Source organism: Salmo trutta, chromosome 7 (genome assembly GCF_901001165.1).
Source record: "Salmo trutta chromosome 7, fSalTru1.1, whole genome shotgun sequence".
Classification (NCBI taxonomy): Eukaryota; Metazoa; Chordata; class Actinopteri; order Salmoniformes; family Salmonidae; genus Salmo; species Salmo trutta.
The window spans coordinates 3,982,971-4,000,515 of NC_042963.1; the positions used below are offsets into that span (position 1 = coordinate 3,982,971).

Consider the following 17,545-nt stretch of genomic DNA (forward strand, 5'->3'; position numbering starts at 1 on the left):
TAGTCAGCCCTCGATTGCTAGCTACCTAACGTTAGCTAGCAAATCAGAGTTGAAAAAGCTTGCTAGCTAGCTAACATTAGCAAGTAGGAATTTTAACTGGCCAGGTCGTGAAAGCTAGCTAGCTAGCTACATCATATCAAATCTGTCATCTGGTTTGCTTGGTTAGCTAGCTAGCTAAAGCCCAATGCCATAGCAAGCTAAAAAAAAATGCTTACTACATGGCTCTGAGTCTGGCTGGCAGTGGCAGGAGTATGGGGTAATGTTCGTTACAGCATGGTGAGGGTGAATCGAATTCTTCAACAGCTGCACAGTCACGGCTACCTAGCAACATGACAACATTTTTAATTTCTGGAGGTAGTGGAAACCCAATTTGAGATTGCCCACAAAGGCCAGCCCAACCCAGGTTGACTTCAAATGGCCAATGGAAACGGAGCTTTTTGGTAATTTTCCAAATTCTTTATGGTAGAGCATTTGTGTGTATTCCATGCATTTCTGCTTCAGTCTGGAGTTGGTGTTCCCATGCATCATTGTAGCCTGTACAGTGTTGATAAAAAGGTGTGGGTGGTTGGTCTTATGTTCTTTAAGAATCTTTCTTCCCTATTAGTTGTGGGTGTTCCGTATCACCAACTAGAAGGCAACCAGTGCAGATAGCTGGGCTTAGACCACATTCCTGTACTAAAAACAGAAGACTGGACAGATTTACCAAGGTCATTGCTATCAAACTATGTATAGTCCTCCTGAGCCTCTGTGAAGTTGGTCTTTAACATTCAAGTTGTGTTCATCATGGAAATCAGTGTCTTACAAAAACTTGCCTTCATAGCAGTTATAAATGGGGTTTGGTAAGTCTGTGATGGGGTACATATCACATGAAAAAATCTAAATGAAATGGAGATCATTTTAATCATTATACGTAGTTAGGATCATTATACTTAGTTAGGATCCTATCTGATGAACTGAAATGCATTCCATGATGTCTGACTTCCATGTATTTTACCAACAATGGCAGAGGGGAGGCAAAATCCCCTGCTGCCCCAACTTCCATCTAGAGACAGTGTTATGCTCTTATCTTTTACTTGCGTTAAATGCTGCACCATTAACTCAGAGAGAGAGAGAGCGAGAGCGTTTGGGGAGGATGCACTTTCCATAAAGCCATGCGAGTAAGTGATGCAGTGCCCAGCTAATCAAAAACAGGGCACCATCTTGGCAGAGAGGATTTTTCTCAGAGCACAATGAGAAACATTTCATAGCCATGTCATATTTCTCTAAACCCTCTTGCATGCAACTTGATTCAAAATTCCACCGTGCAAACAATATCAACATTTTTCTCACTTGCATGTACCTGAAGTTTGGAAACCCCTTGGCATGTTAATCCTTATAATTCCAATATCTAGAGTTTTATGTAATTATTTTGTATTTCATTTGGGAAAATCAAATTTTTCTGAGATGTTTACTATAGAAACATGTAATTTGTCTTATATATATACTTGTTTGTTCTGTAATAACCAAAATTATATGTCACTTAAATAACCTTAATTTAGGACAAATTATTTATTCTCAATGTTTAGGCCTACAGTCTTGGTTACTTGGTTTTCAATGGTAATTGTAAAATACTGCACCCATCTGAGATGCGATTCAGTATACCAAAGGCCATTCATTGAACTGCATCAAATGTTGCAAGTGATTCTTGTGGTAAAAGAGTAACCATGATCCATGCCGTATTTAATTAATTGCTATTTGTAAGCTAGGCGTTTTCCCCATGTTCCTCTCAATTACATACTTCTCAGCTAGTGTGAAAACAATTAGGCTTTAAGCCTGGTAATATTTTAGCCTCGTAATGATAATACCTTGTCATTTACGAAGTTAATCAGTTATGGGAAGTTAGTTATGATTTCCGTTTATGAGCAACATATTTCCTCTGCTGTTGCTTTCTCAGGTGAGTGTCCTGACCACCCTGGAGCGACGATTCAACCTCCAAAGTGCCGATGTGGGTGTGATCGCCAGCAGCTTTGAGATTGGCAATCTAGCTCTTATCCTATTCGTCAGCTACTTCGGGGCCAAAGCAAACCGGCCAAGGTTGATTGGCTGTGGGGGTATCGTCATGGCGCTAGGAGCTCTTCTGTCAGCACTGCCAGAGTTTCTAACCAACCAATACGAGTACAAGCCAGGGCAGACATGGAGGACTGAGGTGGGCAGGAATGGGTGCGCCAACAGTACCAGGAATGGTGGGCAATATATAGAGGAGTTGTGTTCCAACAAGGCAAACACCAACATGATGTACCTGCTGCTGATTGGGGCCCAGATGCTGCTGGGGATTGGCGCCACCCCAGTTCAACCCCTGGGCGTGTCCTACATAGACGACCATGTGAAGAGGAAAGACTCCTCTCTCTATATAGGTAAGTTAGTTAGATGCATTAATACACTATGGGGATACGTTGCTACACTACAGGATATGTTAATACACTATAAACCAGATTTACTACACACTGACACCACTTCACACATGTCATTTTAATGAAGAAATAAAACAGAAAAGGTGGACCATAGAGGTTTAATAAAGGTTCAGGAGGGAAGGATCTCATTGTGTCATTGTGAGCCTCCATTTCTATTTAACTTTACAGTTTAACCTTACAGTTTAACCTTACAGTTTAACCTTACAGTTAAATAGAAATGGAGGATCACAATAACACAATGGGATCTTTGTCAAGGTGACAGAGACATCTTTGAGGGATAATTGGACATTTCACTGCAATATATTCAATTTTTTTCTGTATTTGAGTGTGCTCCTCTGTAGCTCAGCTGGTAGAGCATGGCTCTTGCAACTCCAGGATAGTGGGTTTGATTCCCAGGACCATATATATATACATGCATAACTGTAAGTTGCTTTGGATAGAAGTGTCTGCTAAATGCCATATAGCTATTATATATTGAAATAATATTTGAGAGAAGGAGATTGTTATCACACTAGCATTTCACAATCTATTTGTTCCAGTGACAACGGGTTCATAAGACTACCCAGATTGGCCCATCTGTATGGTGGGAGGACAAACAGTGGTTGTGTTTGTCTTCTGATCACTGCCGGAAGGTGCAGTGTGTACACAGCCCTGCCTTTGAGTCAATACAGCGTGAATGTATTCTCTGTGTTGTGCTCAGTCTTTCTTTTGTCCCCAAGCACAATCTGGCCCATGTGACTGCCAGGTGAGCAGATCTGTGAGGGGTTTATTATCTCCATTACATTTGTGCTGGAGTCGTAGTCAAGTGCAGATGCCTGGGATGAAACAGGAGCATAAAAGTACAAAATGTCTCCACTCAGCTGGCTTGCGCTCTCACACAGGTATTTGACAAACTGCTGACTTAGCTTTTCAAGGTTTAACAGTGTATTCAAAGCACTTTCTGAGCTAACCTTAAATAGCAGATGATTGTTTGCGAATGTACCCTGAGGATACTGTCTCTTTGCAGTGCCTTACTGCATCTTTGAATATATTTCACTGATGTTTGGTAAGATATACTGTGGTCAGTCATCCCAACAAACTTCTCAAAATGAAGGGTTGTCTGGCTCTGAAGTATTTGCTCTGCTGATTGTAAAGGCCAATGTATTAACAACACCCTAATGTTGTTCTGCCTTGCACATTGAGCATTCAGTATATGTGTGTCATGAGCCCCCCTTGTATAACCACAATTAAATCAAATCAAATTGTATTTGTCACATGCGTCGGATACAACAGGTGTGGAAGTTACTGTGAAATGCTTACTTACGAGCCCTTTTCCAATATTGCAGATATATAACAGTAATGAGGCTATATACAAGGTGTACCGGTACTGAGTCAATGTGAAGGGGTATGAGGTAGTTGAGGTATTATGTACAAATAGGTAGGGGTTAAAGTGACTAGGCAATCAGGATAGATGATAAACAGAGTAGCAGCAGCGTTTGAAAGTGTGTCTATCTGTGAGTGTGTATGGCGTCAATATGCGTGTGTGTGTGTGTGTGTGTGTGTGTGTGTGTGTGTGTGTGTGTGTGTGTGTGTGTGTGTGTGGTGTGTGTGTGTGTGTGTGTGTGTGTGTGTGTGTGTGTGAGCATATGTAGTGTGTGTGTATTTTGTGTGTGAGCATATGTAGTGTGTATCTGTGTGTTGGAGTGTCAGTGTACTATGTGTGAGTGTGTGGGTAGTCAGTGCAAGAATGTCAGTGCAAAAAAAAAGGGGGTCAACTGTTAACTGTTTATCAGTCTTATGGCTTGGGGGTAGAAGCTGTTCAGAAGCCGTTTAGTCCCAGACTATAAGCTCTGGTACCGCTTGCCGTGCGGTAGCAGAGAAAACAGTCTATGACTTGGGTGGCTAGAGTCTTTGACAATTTGTAGGGCCTTCCTCTGACACCGCCTGGTATAGTGGTCCTGGATGGCAGGAAACTTGGCCCCAGTGATGTACTGGGACGTGCGCACTACCCGCTGTAGAGTCTTATGGTCAGATGCCGAGTAGTTGCCATACCAAGCGGTGATGCAGCAGGTCAAAATGCTCTTGATAGTGCAGCTGTAGAACTTTTTGAGGATCTGAGGGCCCATGTAAAATCTTTACAAGGGGGAAGAGGCATTGTTGTGCCCTCGTCACGACTGTGTTGCTGTGTTTACACACCATAACTTTGTTAAATATTTATTCTGATTGACTGAAGGGCGTACACAGGGCATGTTACATGACATCACAGCCTTTAGGCTAGATGCTGGCTGCTGGTTAAAATCTGCTGCCAGAGGAAGACCACCTGGAGAGATAATTCACAGTCATCTCACAAGTCGAGATGAAGCAAAAATCATGTCTATGATTGCAACTCGCTTTAAAGACCTACAGTTGTCAAGGTTACAAAGAGATATCGTTGAGGGGTAATTGGACATTTCCGTGCAACATGTGCTCTTTCTTCTTTATTTTTTGCTGATAATGAGAGAGAGAGCATTGTTATATTGGTAGATAAAGCCACAAATCCTGATTAAAACAGCCAGGTTTCCTAGTTTGATAAAGGTTGGCCGTAACTTGGTGTCCATGGATGCACATTAGCCTTTGATGGGATAGAGGAGACGTGGCTTGATGAATCAGCTGCTACATGCATGGCCTTGTTTGATATCTCAGCAGCACCACAGAATGTGAGAATGGCTGATTGGGTGACAAGGTCCTTCCTGATACATTTACAACATTAGTAATGGGGATGACATTTCTTAGTGTAACACTGATGTGTCGGTCAAACTCAAACCAAAAGCCTTCCGTGTCTTGTATGATCTCAGGCCAACAGCATATACAGTTGAAGTCAGAGGTTTACATACACCTTAGCCAAATACATTTAAACTCCGTTTTTCACAATTCCTGACATTTAATCCTAGTAAAAATTCCCTGTCTTAGGTCAGATAGGATCACCACTTTATTTTAAAAATGTGAAATGTCAGAATAATAGTAGAGAGAAGTAGAGTAGAGTGATAGTAGAGGGATTTATTTCAGCTTTTATTTCTTTCATCACATTCCCAGTGGGTCAGAAGTTTACATACACTCAATTAGTATTTGGTAGCATTCCCTTTAAATTGTTTAACTTGGGTCAAACGTTTCGGGTAGCCTTCCACAAGCTTCCCACAAAAAATTGGGTGAATGTTGGCCCATTCCTCCTGACAGAGCTGAAGTAACTGAGTCAGGTTTGTAAGCATCCTTGCTCTCACATGCTTTTTCAGTTCTGCCCACAAATTGTCTATAGGCTTGAGGTCAGGGCTTTGTGATGGCCACTCCAATACCTTACCTTTGTTGTCCTTAAGCCATTTTGCCACAACTTTGGAAGTATGTTTGCGGTCATTGTGTATTTGGAAGACCCATTTGCGACCAAGCTTAAACTTCCTGACTGAGGTCTTGAGATGTTGCTTCAATATATCCACATAATTTTCCTGCCTCATGATGCCATCTATTTTGTGAAGTTCATCAGTCCCTCCTGCATCAAAGCACCCCCACATGATGCTGCCACCCCCGTGCTTCACGGTTGGGATGGTGTTCTTTTCTCCAGAAAGTACGATCTTTGTCCCCATGTGCAGTTGCAAACCGCAGTCTGGCTTTTTTATGGCGGTTTTGGAGCAGTGGCTTCTTCCTTGCTGTGTGGCCTTTCAGGTTATGTCGAAATAGGACTCGTTTTACTGTGGATAAAGATACTTTCGTACCTGTTTCCTCCAGTATCTTCACAAGGTCCTTTGCTGTTGTTCTGGGATTGATTTGCACTTTTCGCACCAAAGTACGTTCATCTCTAAGAGACAGAACGCGTCTCCTTCCTGAGCGGTATGACGGTTGTGTGGCCCCATGGTGTTTATACTTAAGTACTATTGTTTGTACAGATGAACATGGTACCTTCAGGCGTTTGGAAATTGCTCCCAAGGGTGAACCAGGCTTGTGTTCTAAAATAATTTTTCTTTTGATTTTTGATATTCCCATGAAGCCAAGCAAAGAGAAAAGAACACTGAGTTTGAAGATAGGCCTTGAAATACATCTACAGGTACACCTCCAATTGACTCAAATGATGTCAATTAGCCAATCAGAAGCTTCTAAAGCCATGACATAATTTTCTGGAATTTTCCAAGCTGTTTAAATGCACAGTCAACTTAGTGTATGTAAACTTCTGACCCACTGGAATTGTGATTAAGTGAAATTATCTGTCTGTAAACAATTGTTGGAAAAATGACTTGTGTCATGCACAAAGTAGATGTCCTAACCGACTTGCCAAAACTATAATTTGTTAACAAGAAATTTGTGGAGTGGTTGAAAAACGAGTTTTAATGACTCCGACCTAAGTATGTAAACTTCCGACTTCAACTGTACCTCCCCAACTTTCATTTTTAGTCCTAGCTATTTTTCACAATGTGCTCTACTTTGTCTAGAAGCGACAGAACCAAACAAGCACAGAACAGCTTTGACGTAAGGCACAACTGCAGCGCCTTGTTAGCACTGTACAGTAGGAAGTAGACTGATTAAAGTTTGGCAGGCATAGAGGGAGATTTGGTGCGGTTCTCCTCATAAGCTGCAAGGATAGTTGGAGGAAAACAAGCGGTGAGCATCAGAGAACAATGTGGTATTGAGTTGGGAGCATGTGCTCAGCTGATCGTTCTAATCCTCATGCTGCTGGCATGTCATGTGCTTGTAACAGCATGAATGGAGGAGATTGTCTGAATCTCTCTAAGATTTATTAGCTGTATCACCCCCATGAAAAATCTGAATATTTCTGTATTTTTGAGATAATTTTTTTTTCCATAAAAGAAGTGCACTGAGCCTTTACTATTCCTGTATTAGCGGACCGATATAGCTGTCTGTACCTCGAGCATATATAGCCCTCCCCCAAAAAACTATTCGCAGACCCCCCCAACATCCTCATGCGGCTATGAATGTATTGTATGATTATTCATGAAACATTATATGCAGGGAATGTACACATTGTGACAGTAATCAGATAAAGTTCTACTTAAGTTGTGTTTTGCAGTATTTTTCCTCTGCAAAATATTTTTCTAACACTTTTGCAAGACAGTCCTGATTCAGCATGACAGCAGTGACTTCCACTGCCTGGTAATAACCAGTCTCAAAAAGCTGAAATAGATGCTTCTATATTTTCACATACAGAAATATATTATTTTTGATCAATGCAGGCCAAACACACCCATAGATACATTACTAAAGAAAAATCACCCCAACATACTGTACTGTACATGCCTGGGGAGCTTGAATATGTTGTTTTATATGAGCTTAATACGTCCCAAAGGCCCATGATATGAAGGTTAATAGCTGGTGTTATAAGGGGTCTGTCTGTTTTTCGTCTGTCCGGCCTGAATAATTCTACTACATGCTCGCTATGGGAGATTTGACTCTTTATATTTCACTACTATGCATTACTGCTGTAAGGATAACCTGAAATAACAGCCTCACATACTGTCCGTAAAATGGATGGACCAGTGCGGTGCATTTAAAAGGCATAAACGGTGGACAGAGGAGGAAGAAGTGGTAGTTGGCCTATAGGCAGTCAGAGAGCAATGAGTGACAATGGGACTCCTGCAGAAATAGAGAGCAGAACTACAGTATACAATATGATCCTTGTGATGGTTGATGAAGACGTATGCGCTATTTGAACACTGCTTGTGAAATGTATCTCTGTGTTCTCACTGTGACACAACCAGGTTCATACTGTACATCAATGTGTCAGGAGGCATGAATATTAATCTGCAGCTCATTGTATAGTGCAGTGAGACCCAGGGTGTGAGGTGAGACTGTGGTGATTAGACTAATATACTACTACTATCACACAGTTGGTAGAAGTCTCTGCTCAGATTTATGTTCTGCTGTGATGTGTTCATTTCTAATTGTTCATCATCACAAGCTTTTGTTGTTGATGGTGATGTTGAAGATGATGGCAGATGCCGCCTATAGCCTCATGCATAGCATATTATTTTAATTAGCCAGTGGTATAAACTGTTCAGGTAATGGCAGTATGACATCATTGGAAGGCCTGTGAAAATGTGAGAGTGGGCTGTGGAGAAGAGAGGAGCAGAGAGAGCAGTGGTCTGTAGGAGTGAAGCCATAATTACAGAGTGAGGCAGGAATGCCAACCAGCAAGCCATGAGGTGCGTCTGAGCAGCCCGACTGCACATGCATACCACATGTGAAAAACAGCTCCTACTGACTCGGAGACAGGGCTGGCCTGGGCAGAAGGACTGGGGCTGTCTCTCCCTGCCAGGCAGGACTTATAGTACTAATCGGCAGATAAAACGGATTGAAACGATGTTGGCATTTTTTTTTTTTACATAGCAGCACTTACAGAGTGTTCTCAAACTGCCTGACTTTTCAGGAGGAGGCCTTGCTTTAAGGTTAGAGTCTGACCACTTGATTTTACTTTCAGTTTTGGGATCTGTCACTGTTGAACTTGTGGTTCCAATCATGTTGAGCGCTGAACATTGTATTATTTTCCTCAAATGCAATACTAAGGGTTGAAAGGATTAGTCTAGGTAGGGGTGAAATTGCTTTCATCACGACTTGATGTTAAAAGTGGTGCTGTGTTTTACGATATTATCTTGTTTTCCATGTCTAGACGTAGGCACTCAATTGGGCCAAAGGGAGCAAATATGATTAGAGAGTTAGTCAACAGGATCTCCCTCCATTCCCACTGCTCTTTCACCATATAGTTTTAATTATGGCTCTTCCCACAGGGCCTCAGGTTGCAAAACCACACAGCACATACATATACAGTGGTTCAGCAATGACGCTCCCTCCAAAAACCATTAGGCCTCAACCCTACACATCCAACTCTCACTGCTTTTAAGGCTTTTTCAAGCCTGGGTAGTCTCCTGTAACATGAGAGGACCTATCTGCAGACCGAAAGGATCACATTTGTTTATTTGGTGTCGATGTATGAAGTGGTTATGATCGGTTCAATTATTGATGTGCTTTTTGCCACCAGTGTAAAAGGCTGTATTTCTAGGATCTGGGGTCTGTAACAGATCATTGTTTGATGATTGGAAAATTGTTATTACTGCTCTGCATCAGCTAATTTAATATCATATTAACTTCACAGGTTTCAGACATTTTGTGGTGAATAGGATGATCAGGCCTAGATCTTTTCTTTTTTAAATGCGTGCTTCATGCATTGTCATTGATAAAGATAGGAATAGTGAAAGAATATTCGAACAGAAGCGTCTATCAGAGATGTGGCCTTTTGAAATGCAATTCCATTTATCAGCACTCTGGTGTTAAACTTTGACGTTTGAGGCTTCATGTACCGACGGCAACAGCCTGAGGTCCCAGCAGAGCAGAGCAGGAGAAGGGAAGAATGCTCTGTATGTTCCAGCGTATAAAGTACTCCAGTCTCTCCCTGGCCAACACAAAGCTGTGCAGGCATAGGTTGCGCGCACACACACACACACACACACACACACACACACACAGAGAGAGAGACACACACCCGCACACACACACACAGACCCTGGGATCTGTCATAAAGTCAATCCAAACTAAATATGACAGACTAGCTACTGAGGGGGAACACACAAAGGTCCTTCTTTTTATATTATGGCCAGAGACAAGACAAGTGCTCACTTCTTTGGAAAGCCACAAATATGCGATTCTTACCTGAACAGTTTTGCAGCCTAAAGCAATTTTCCTATGCTTACTGGCATACACTCCCACAGTAGCCCCTTACATTACAGTTTCTGAAACTAAAACTCAAGACCTTTACTTCAAAAAGTCCCGTAGCAGTCAGACGTCGTTGTCCTGTCGTGTCCCTTGTATATATATTTTTATATATTTTTCTTTGCATATCTTTTTAAACTATTTTCCTAAATCTCAACTTCTAAATACTCTCCTGCAACCCGCCTCACCCAACGTGTAGTGGATCTGTTTTTTTCCCGAAAGTATTTGTATTTACTTCGGATCTGGAATCCCTCAACTGAAGCTAGCCAGCTAACTACCTACCAGCTATCAGTCAGCAAACCACTGCTAGCGGTCATCAGCTAACCTTTAGCTCGGGAAAGCTCTCGCCAGTTCGTACAACGTGACTCAAACCAGAGCATAACGGACCTATTTTTTTCTCTCCATATCCCCAGATTCTGAACATTTTCATCTGGATCTTCGCAACTAGCTAACTGCAATCCCGGGTGACTACTCCTGGCTAGCGTTTCATTAGAAGCCTACTCCCTAACTTTGTTTTACTCACTGCTTTAGCACACTCTGCCAACCTGGATGTCTTAGCCGTGTCTGAATTCTGGCTTAGGAAAACTACCAAAAACCCTGAAATCTCCACCCCTAACTATAACATTTTCCGCCAAGATAGAACTGCCAAAGGGGGTGGTGTTGCAATCTACTGCAAAGATAGCCTGCAGAGTTCTGTCTTACTATCCAGGTCTGTACCCAAACAATTCGAGCTTCTACTTCTAAAAATGCACCTTTCCAGAAACAAGTCTCTCGCTGTTGCCGCTTGCTATAGACCACCCTCTGTCCCCAGCTGTGCCCTCGACACCATATGTGAATTGATTGCCCCCCATATATCTTCTGTGCTCGGGGGTGACACTAGACCCAAACTGCTACAGACCTAAATCTATCCTACCCTGTCTTTCTAAGGTATTCGAAAGCCAAGTTAACAAACAGATTACCGACCATTTCGAATCCTACCGAACCTTCTCCGCTATGCAATCTGGTTTCAGAGCTGGTCATGGGTGCACCTCAGCCACGCTCAAGGTCCTAAATGATATCATAACCGCCATCGATAAGAGACATTACTGTGCAGCCGTATTCGTCGACCTGGCCAAGGCTTTCGACTCTGTCAATCACCGTATTCTTATTGGCAGACTCGACAGCCTTGGTTTCTCAAATGATTGCCTCGGCTGGTTTACCAACTACTTCTCTGATAGAATTCAGTGTGTCAAATCGGAGGGCCTATTGTCCGGACCTCTGGCAGTCTCTATGGGTGTGCCACAGGGTTCAATTCTCAGGCCGACTCTCTTCTCTGTATACATCAATGATGTCGCTCTTGCTGCTGGTGATTCTCTGAATCACCTCTACGCAGACGACACCATTCTGTATACTTCTGGCCCCTCTTTGGACACTGTGTTAACTAACCTCCAGACGAGCTTCAATGCCATACAACTCTCCTTCCGTGGCCTCCAACTGCTCTTAAATGCAAGTGAAACTAAATGCATGCTTTTCAATCGATCACTGCCCGCACCTGCCCACCCGTCCAGCATCACTACTCTGGAGGGCTCTGACTTAGAATACGTGGACAACTACAAATACCTAGGTGTCTGGTTAGACTGTAAACTCTCCTTCCAGACTCACATTAAGCATCTCCAATCCAAAATTAAATCTAGAATTGGCTTCCTATATCGCAACAAAGCATCCTTCACTCATGCTGCCAAACATACCCTCCTAAAATTGACCATCCTACCGATCCTCGACTTCGGCGATGTAATCTATAAAATAGCCTCCAACACTCTACTCAACAAATTGGATGCAGTCTATCACAGTGCCATCCATTTTGTCACCAAAGCCCCATGCACTACCCACCACTGCGACCTGTACTCTCTCGTTGGTTGGCCCTCGCTTCATACTAACCCACTGGCTACAGGTTATATACATGTCTCTGCTAGGTAAAGCCCCGCCTTATCTCAGCTCACTGGTCACCATAGCAGCACCCACTCGTCGCACGCACTCCAGCAGGTATATCTCACTGGTCACCCCCAAAGCCAATTCTTCCTTTGGTCGCCTTTCCTTCCAGTTCTCTGCTGCCAATGACTGGAACGAACTGCAAAAATCACTGAAGCTGGAGAATCATATCTCCCTCACCAGCTTTAAGCACCAGCTGTCAGAGCAGCTCACAGATCACTGCACCTGTACATAGCCCATCTGTAAATAGCCCATCTGTCTACCTCATCCCCATACTGTATTTATTTATTTATTTATCTTGCTTCTTTGCACCCCAGTATCGCTACTTGCACATTCATCTTCTGCACATCTACCATTCCAGTGTTTAATTGCTATATTGTAATTACTTCGCCACCATGGCCTATTTATTGCCTTAACTTACTTCTTTTGCACTCACTGTATATAGACTTTTTGTTTTCTTTTGTTCTACTGTATTATTGACTGTATGTTTTGTTTATTCCATGTGTAACTCTGTGTTGTTGTATGTGTAGAATTGCTATGCATTATCTTGGCCAGGTCGCAGTTGCAACTAGCCTACCTGGTTAAATAAAGGTTAAATAAAAAAATGGACATATGATGAAGACGAGCGGTTTTTGTTTTATTTAATATGCACGATATATCGGTGAACATATCGGAATCGGCCGATATTAGCTAAAAATGCCAACATTGGTATCAACCCGATGTCTAGTTTAACGCCGATGTGAGAAAACCGATGTCAAATCTGACGTGCATACCTATATAACGTAGGTACATGACATAATGACGCAACGTAAAATTTTGCGCTACACCTGCAACACAGCATTCCTAACCTAGCCCACAATGTCTGCTGTGTGGATCGAACAGTCAAGCCGAGCAGTCATTTGAAAGAGTACATTTCAGCGAGACAACTCAAAGGCGAAATCCATTAACACCAAAATAATGGAATTCATTGCCCTTGACAATCAACCGTTCTCTGTCGTGGGTGATGTTGGCTTTCACGACTGGTCGAGCACCGGTACACACTAACGTTACCAAGTGCGCTATTGTTCAGATGTTGCCTTACCGGAGTTCCTTAGTAATAGCGTCACTGCTATTAGCTTCACGACATACTATGGAATGCCATTTGGATCTTTGCGTGTCAAAAAAGATACACGTCAAATAACACTATTTGACGCATTAATAAATAAGCTTTTAATTTGACACGTCAAATAACACAGTTCTATCACAGAATGTTGTGTGTTCTGAATTTGCACGTGCAACCAAGCGCCACCACTACTATCAGTAGCACTGTCAAAGCTGTACAAAAAGTCTGCAAACAAGCAAACACTGGCCACGAAGATGTGTTTACAATACCGCATTGGTAATAAAGCATTATTTGTTCAACTGCAACTTCTGGGGTAGCTAGCTAGCTTTAGCTTGGTACCTAGCTAGCACTAATATAACCAGCCTGAAAACAATGACCAGTAGAAACTGCAGTCATTTTCACTATTCTTAGCAATGATTTAGGAGTCATTGTGAGTAAGTATTAGCTAGGTAGCCACTTGTTGTTCACCTATTGAAATTGAACTTCAGTTCATGAAAATAAATAGCTAGCCAGCTAATTAACTCTGTTGCCCAAAGCTAACGTTATAAGCAGCCAGCTAGCTTCATCTGGCTAATGTGGCTCGACCTGAGGGGGATATGTGTTGTGAAGCTAGCCACAATAAGGATTAGAGACAATAGTGGAATTTTCGGTTGGCCTTCAAAATAAAAGTACCTCTTTGAAAGTTATGCAGAAATGTACAATTGGTGGAATCATGCCATATTTAGACTAGATAATGTTAAACAAGGTTGGAATGTGAAGCAATGAAATGGGGTATTATTCTACTCGGTGACACCCACAGAACACAACTGTGAAGAGTTTACGCAAATATTAGCGTTGTAGCTCTTATCGCGTGACTGTGTGAAATCACCTCCCCAGTCAGCCTATTGTGTGTATTGACATTCATGTCGCACTTCACAGCTTTACCTAAGGATTGGGGATTAATGAAATGGGGTAACAATCTACTCAATAGCCAATATATTTTTTCCCAACGTCCTCCTCAGAGTTATCAGACTCTAAAACATCCGCACTGTAATGTTTTTCCTCTGGAATAGTGTTCAATACACATAGGTTGACAATAAATGTGGCTCAATTCAGTTGTTTCAGAATCCCGCAATAAGAGCTACGATGCTAATGTTCTCTGGGTAGACTGATACCCCATGGCATTGACCCACAATCCATAGGTAAGGCTGTACAGTCAAATAAATATGCCCCCAATGCTATTGTAAAGTATAATACATCCAGTGTGATTTCAACAGATTTTTGTCAAATTAACAAATGATTGTCTTTTGTTGATTTTATATATCATTCCAACCTCGTTTAGCATGATCTATTCAATTATGGCATAATTATACTATTTGTATGCATTTGCATCACTGTCAATTACATACTTTTATTTTGAAGGCTAACCGCGAAGTCCACTATTGTTGATAATCCTTATTGTGACTAGCTTCAAATAGATGGGTCCAACCACCATACATTTTTTTTATTTGATTTTACCTTTGTTTAACTAGGTAAGTTAGTTAAGAACAAATTCTTATTTTCAATGACGGCCTAGGAACAGTGGGTTAACCGATTTTTACCTTGTCAGCTCGGGGATTTGATCTTGCAACCTTTCGGCCACTAGTCCAACGCTCTAACCAGTATGCTACCTGCCGCCCCATTAATCAAATAAGAACTGTCTTATAAATTAGGGATATTTTAGATGATGACACCTAGCTATATAGTTTGCTAGCTAACTATAGCTACTGAAACATGTCGTTTTGCTATGTTTTTTGGGAAGAACATTGTTTGCATCCATGAGCTAGCTAGCTTTTTTTATGACCAGCACTGTAGGTGCGCGAGACAACTTTACCAGCATCAAAGCATACGTATCGATGAATCGTTGTGACATATGAAATACAAGTGATAGTGTAATCAATGTGTAATAATACGCACAAAATTAATGAACACGTTACATTATTATGTGACGTGCAGTCATATTCAGGTCCTGATTGGTCAACAAGTTTATTTGACACGTCAAAAAGTGTTATTTATTTATTTGAAATGACTGAACAAATGAACAACGAAACAGCACAGCAAGTAAGTGAAAGAAATAGATTTTGATTATGTTTTACTGGTAATGGGGACATGCGTAAATACCAACAAAATAACTTTTTGTGCAGTGTGGTGTGTGTGTGTGTGTGTGTGTGTGTGTGTGTGTGTAACCTTTATTTAACTAGGCAAGTCAGTTAAGAACAAATGATTATTTACAATGACGGCCTACCCTTATGCCTGAAATGAAATGAAATGTATGCATTCACTACTGTAAGTCGCTCTGGATAAGAGCGTCTGCTAAATGACTAAAATGTAAAATGTAAATGTACCCTGGCCAAACCCGGACAACACTGGGCCAATTGTGCACAGCCTGATGTGATACAGCCTGGATTCGAACCAGGGACTGTAGTGACGCCTCTTGCACTGAGATGCATTGCCTTAGACCGCTGCGTCCATGTGTGTGTGTTAACAATTTAACTGTACTAGAATGCTTAAAAGGGCGCTAAAATTGTAAATATCGGTTATCGGTATCGTTTTTTTTTGCAAGGAAAATATCGGATATCGGTATCGGACAAAAATGTAATATCGGTGCATCACTACTTTCTTATTTAAAAAGTAAACATGTACTCTCCTGAGATATCAAGTCACTTCACAAGATAATTAAACTTTTATATGGTAATTTATCTATATAGTATAGTACCGTATTTACAATATCAACAACAACCACATTTTACCATACGTCAACCTACATTAGCTCTGTTTTTTTATTTTTTTATTTCACCTGTATTTAACCAGGTAGGCCAGTTGAGAACAAGTTCTCATTTACAACTGCGACCTGGCCAAGATAAAGCAAAGCAGTGCGACAAAAATAACACAGAGTTACACATGGGATAAACAAACGTACAGTCAGTAACACAATAGAAAAATCTGTATACAGTGTGTGCAAATGAAGTAAGGAGGTAAGGCAATAAATAGGCCAATAGTGGCGAAGTAATTACAATTTAGCAATTTACACTGGAGTGATATACTGGTGTGCAAAAGAGCAGAAAAACAAATATGGGGATGAGGTAGGTAGTTGGTTGGATGGGCTATTTACAGGTGGGCTGTGTACAGCTGCAGCGATCGGTAAGCTGCTCTGACAGCTGATGCTAAAAGTTAGTAAGGGAAATATAAGTCTCCAACTTAAGTGATTTTTGCAATTTGTTCCAGTCATTGGAAGCAGAGAACTGGAAGGAAAGGCGTCCAAAGTAGGTGTTGGCTTTGGGGATGACCAGTGAAATATACCTGCTGGAGCGTGTGCTATGGGTGGGTGTTGCTTTGGTGACCAGTGAGCTGAGATAAGGCGGAGCTTTACCTAGCAAAGACTTATAGATGACCTGGAGCCAGTGGGTTTGGCGCTGAATATGTAGCGAGGACCAGCCAACGAGAGCATACAGGTCGCAGTGGTGGGTAGTGTATGGGGCTTTGGTGACAAAACGGATGGCACTGTGATAGACTGCATCCAATTTGTTGAGTAGAGTGTTGGAGGCTATTTTGTAAATGACATCGCCGAAGTCAAGGATTGGTAGGATAGTCAGTTTTACGAGGGTATGTTTGGCAGCATGAGTGAAGGAGGCTTTGTTTTGCGAAATAGGAAGCCGATTCTAGATTTAACTTTGGATTGGAGATGCTTAATGTGAGTCTGGAAGGAGAGTTTACAGTCTAGCCAGACACCTAGGTATTTATAGTTGTCCACATATTCTAAGTCAGAACCGTCCAGAGCAGTGATGCGAGTCGGGCGGGCAGGTGCGGGCAGCGATCGGTTGAAGAGCATGCATTTCGTTTTACTAGCATTTAAGAGCAGTTAGAGGCCACGGAAGGAGTGTTGTATGGCGTTGAAGCTCGTTTGGAGGTTTGTTAACAAAGTGTCCAAAGAAGGGCCAGATGTATACAGGATGGTGTCGTGAGTAGAGGTGGATCAAAGAATCACCCGCAGCATGAGCGACATCATTGATATCAAATCAAATCAAATGTATTTGTCACATACACATGGTTAGCAGGTGTTAATGCAAGTGTAGCAAAATGCTTGTGCATCTAGTCCCGACCATGCAGTAATATCTAACAAGTAATATAACCTAACAATTTCACAACAACTACCTTATACACACAAGTGTAACGGAATGAATACGAATATGTACATAAAAATATATAAATGAGTGATGGCCGAAAGGCATAGGCAAGATGCAGTAGATGGTATAGAGTACAGTATATACATATGAGATGAGTAATG

The 17,545-nt window shown here is 41.7% G+C and overlaps 1 protein-coding gene across 2 annotated transcripts in view; it reads left to right on the plus strand.

Moving 5' to 3' along the window:
- The window catches only part of LOC115196762 (solute carrier organic anion transporter family member 3A1), a 68,802-nt gene that overhangs the window by 4,930 nt on the left and 46,327 nt on the right, over positions 1 to 17,545 (plus strand). For both annotated transcript variants that reach the window (XM_029757651.1, XM_029757650.1), the window contains exon 2: positions 1,934 to 2,393. In XM_029757651.1, the coding sequence (XP_029613511.1) occupies positions 1,934 to 2,393 (460 nt within the window). The remainder of the gene's footprint in view (positions 1 to 1,933; positions 2,394 to 17,545) is intronic.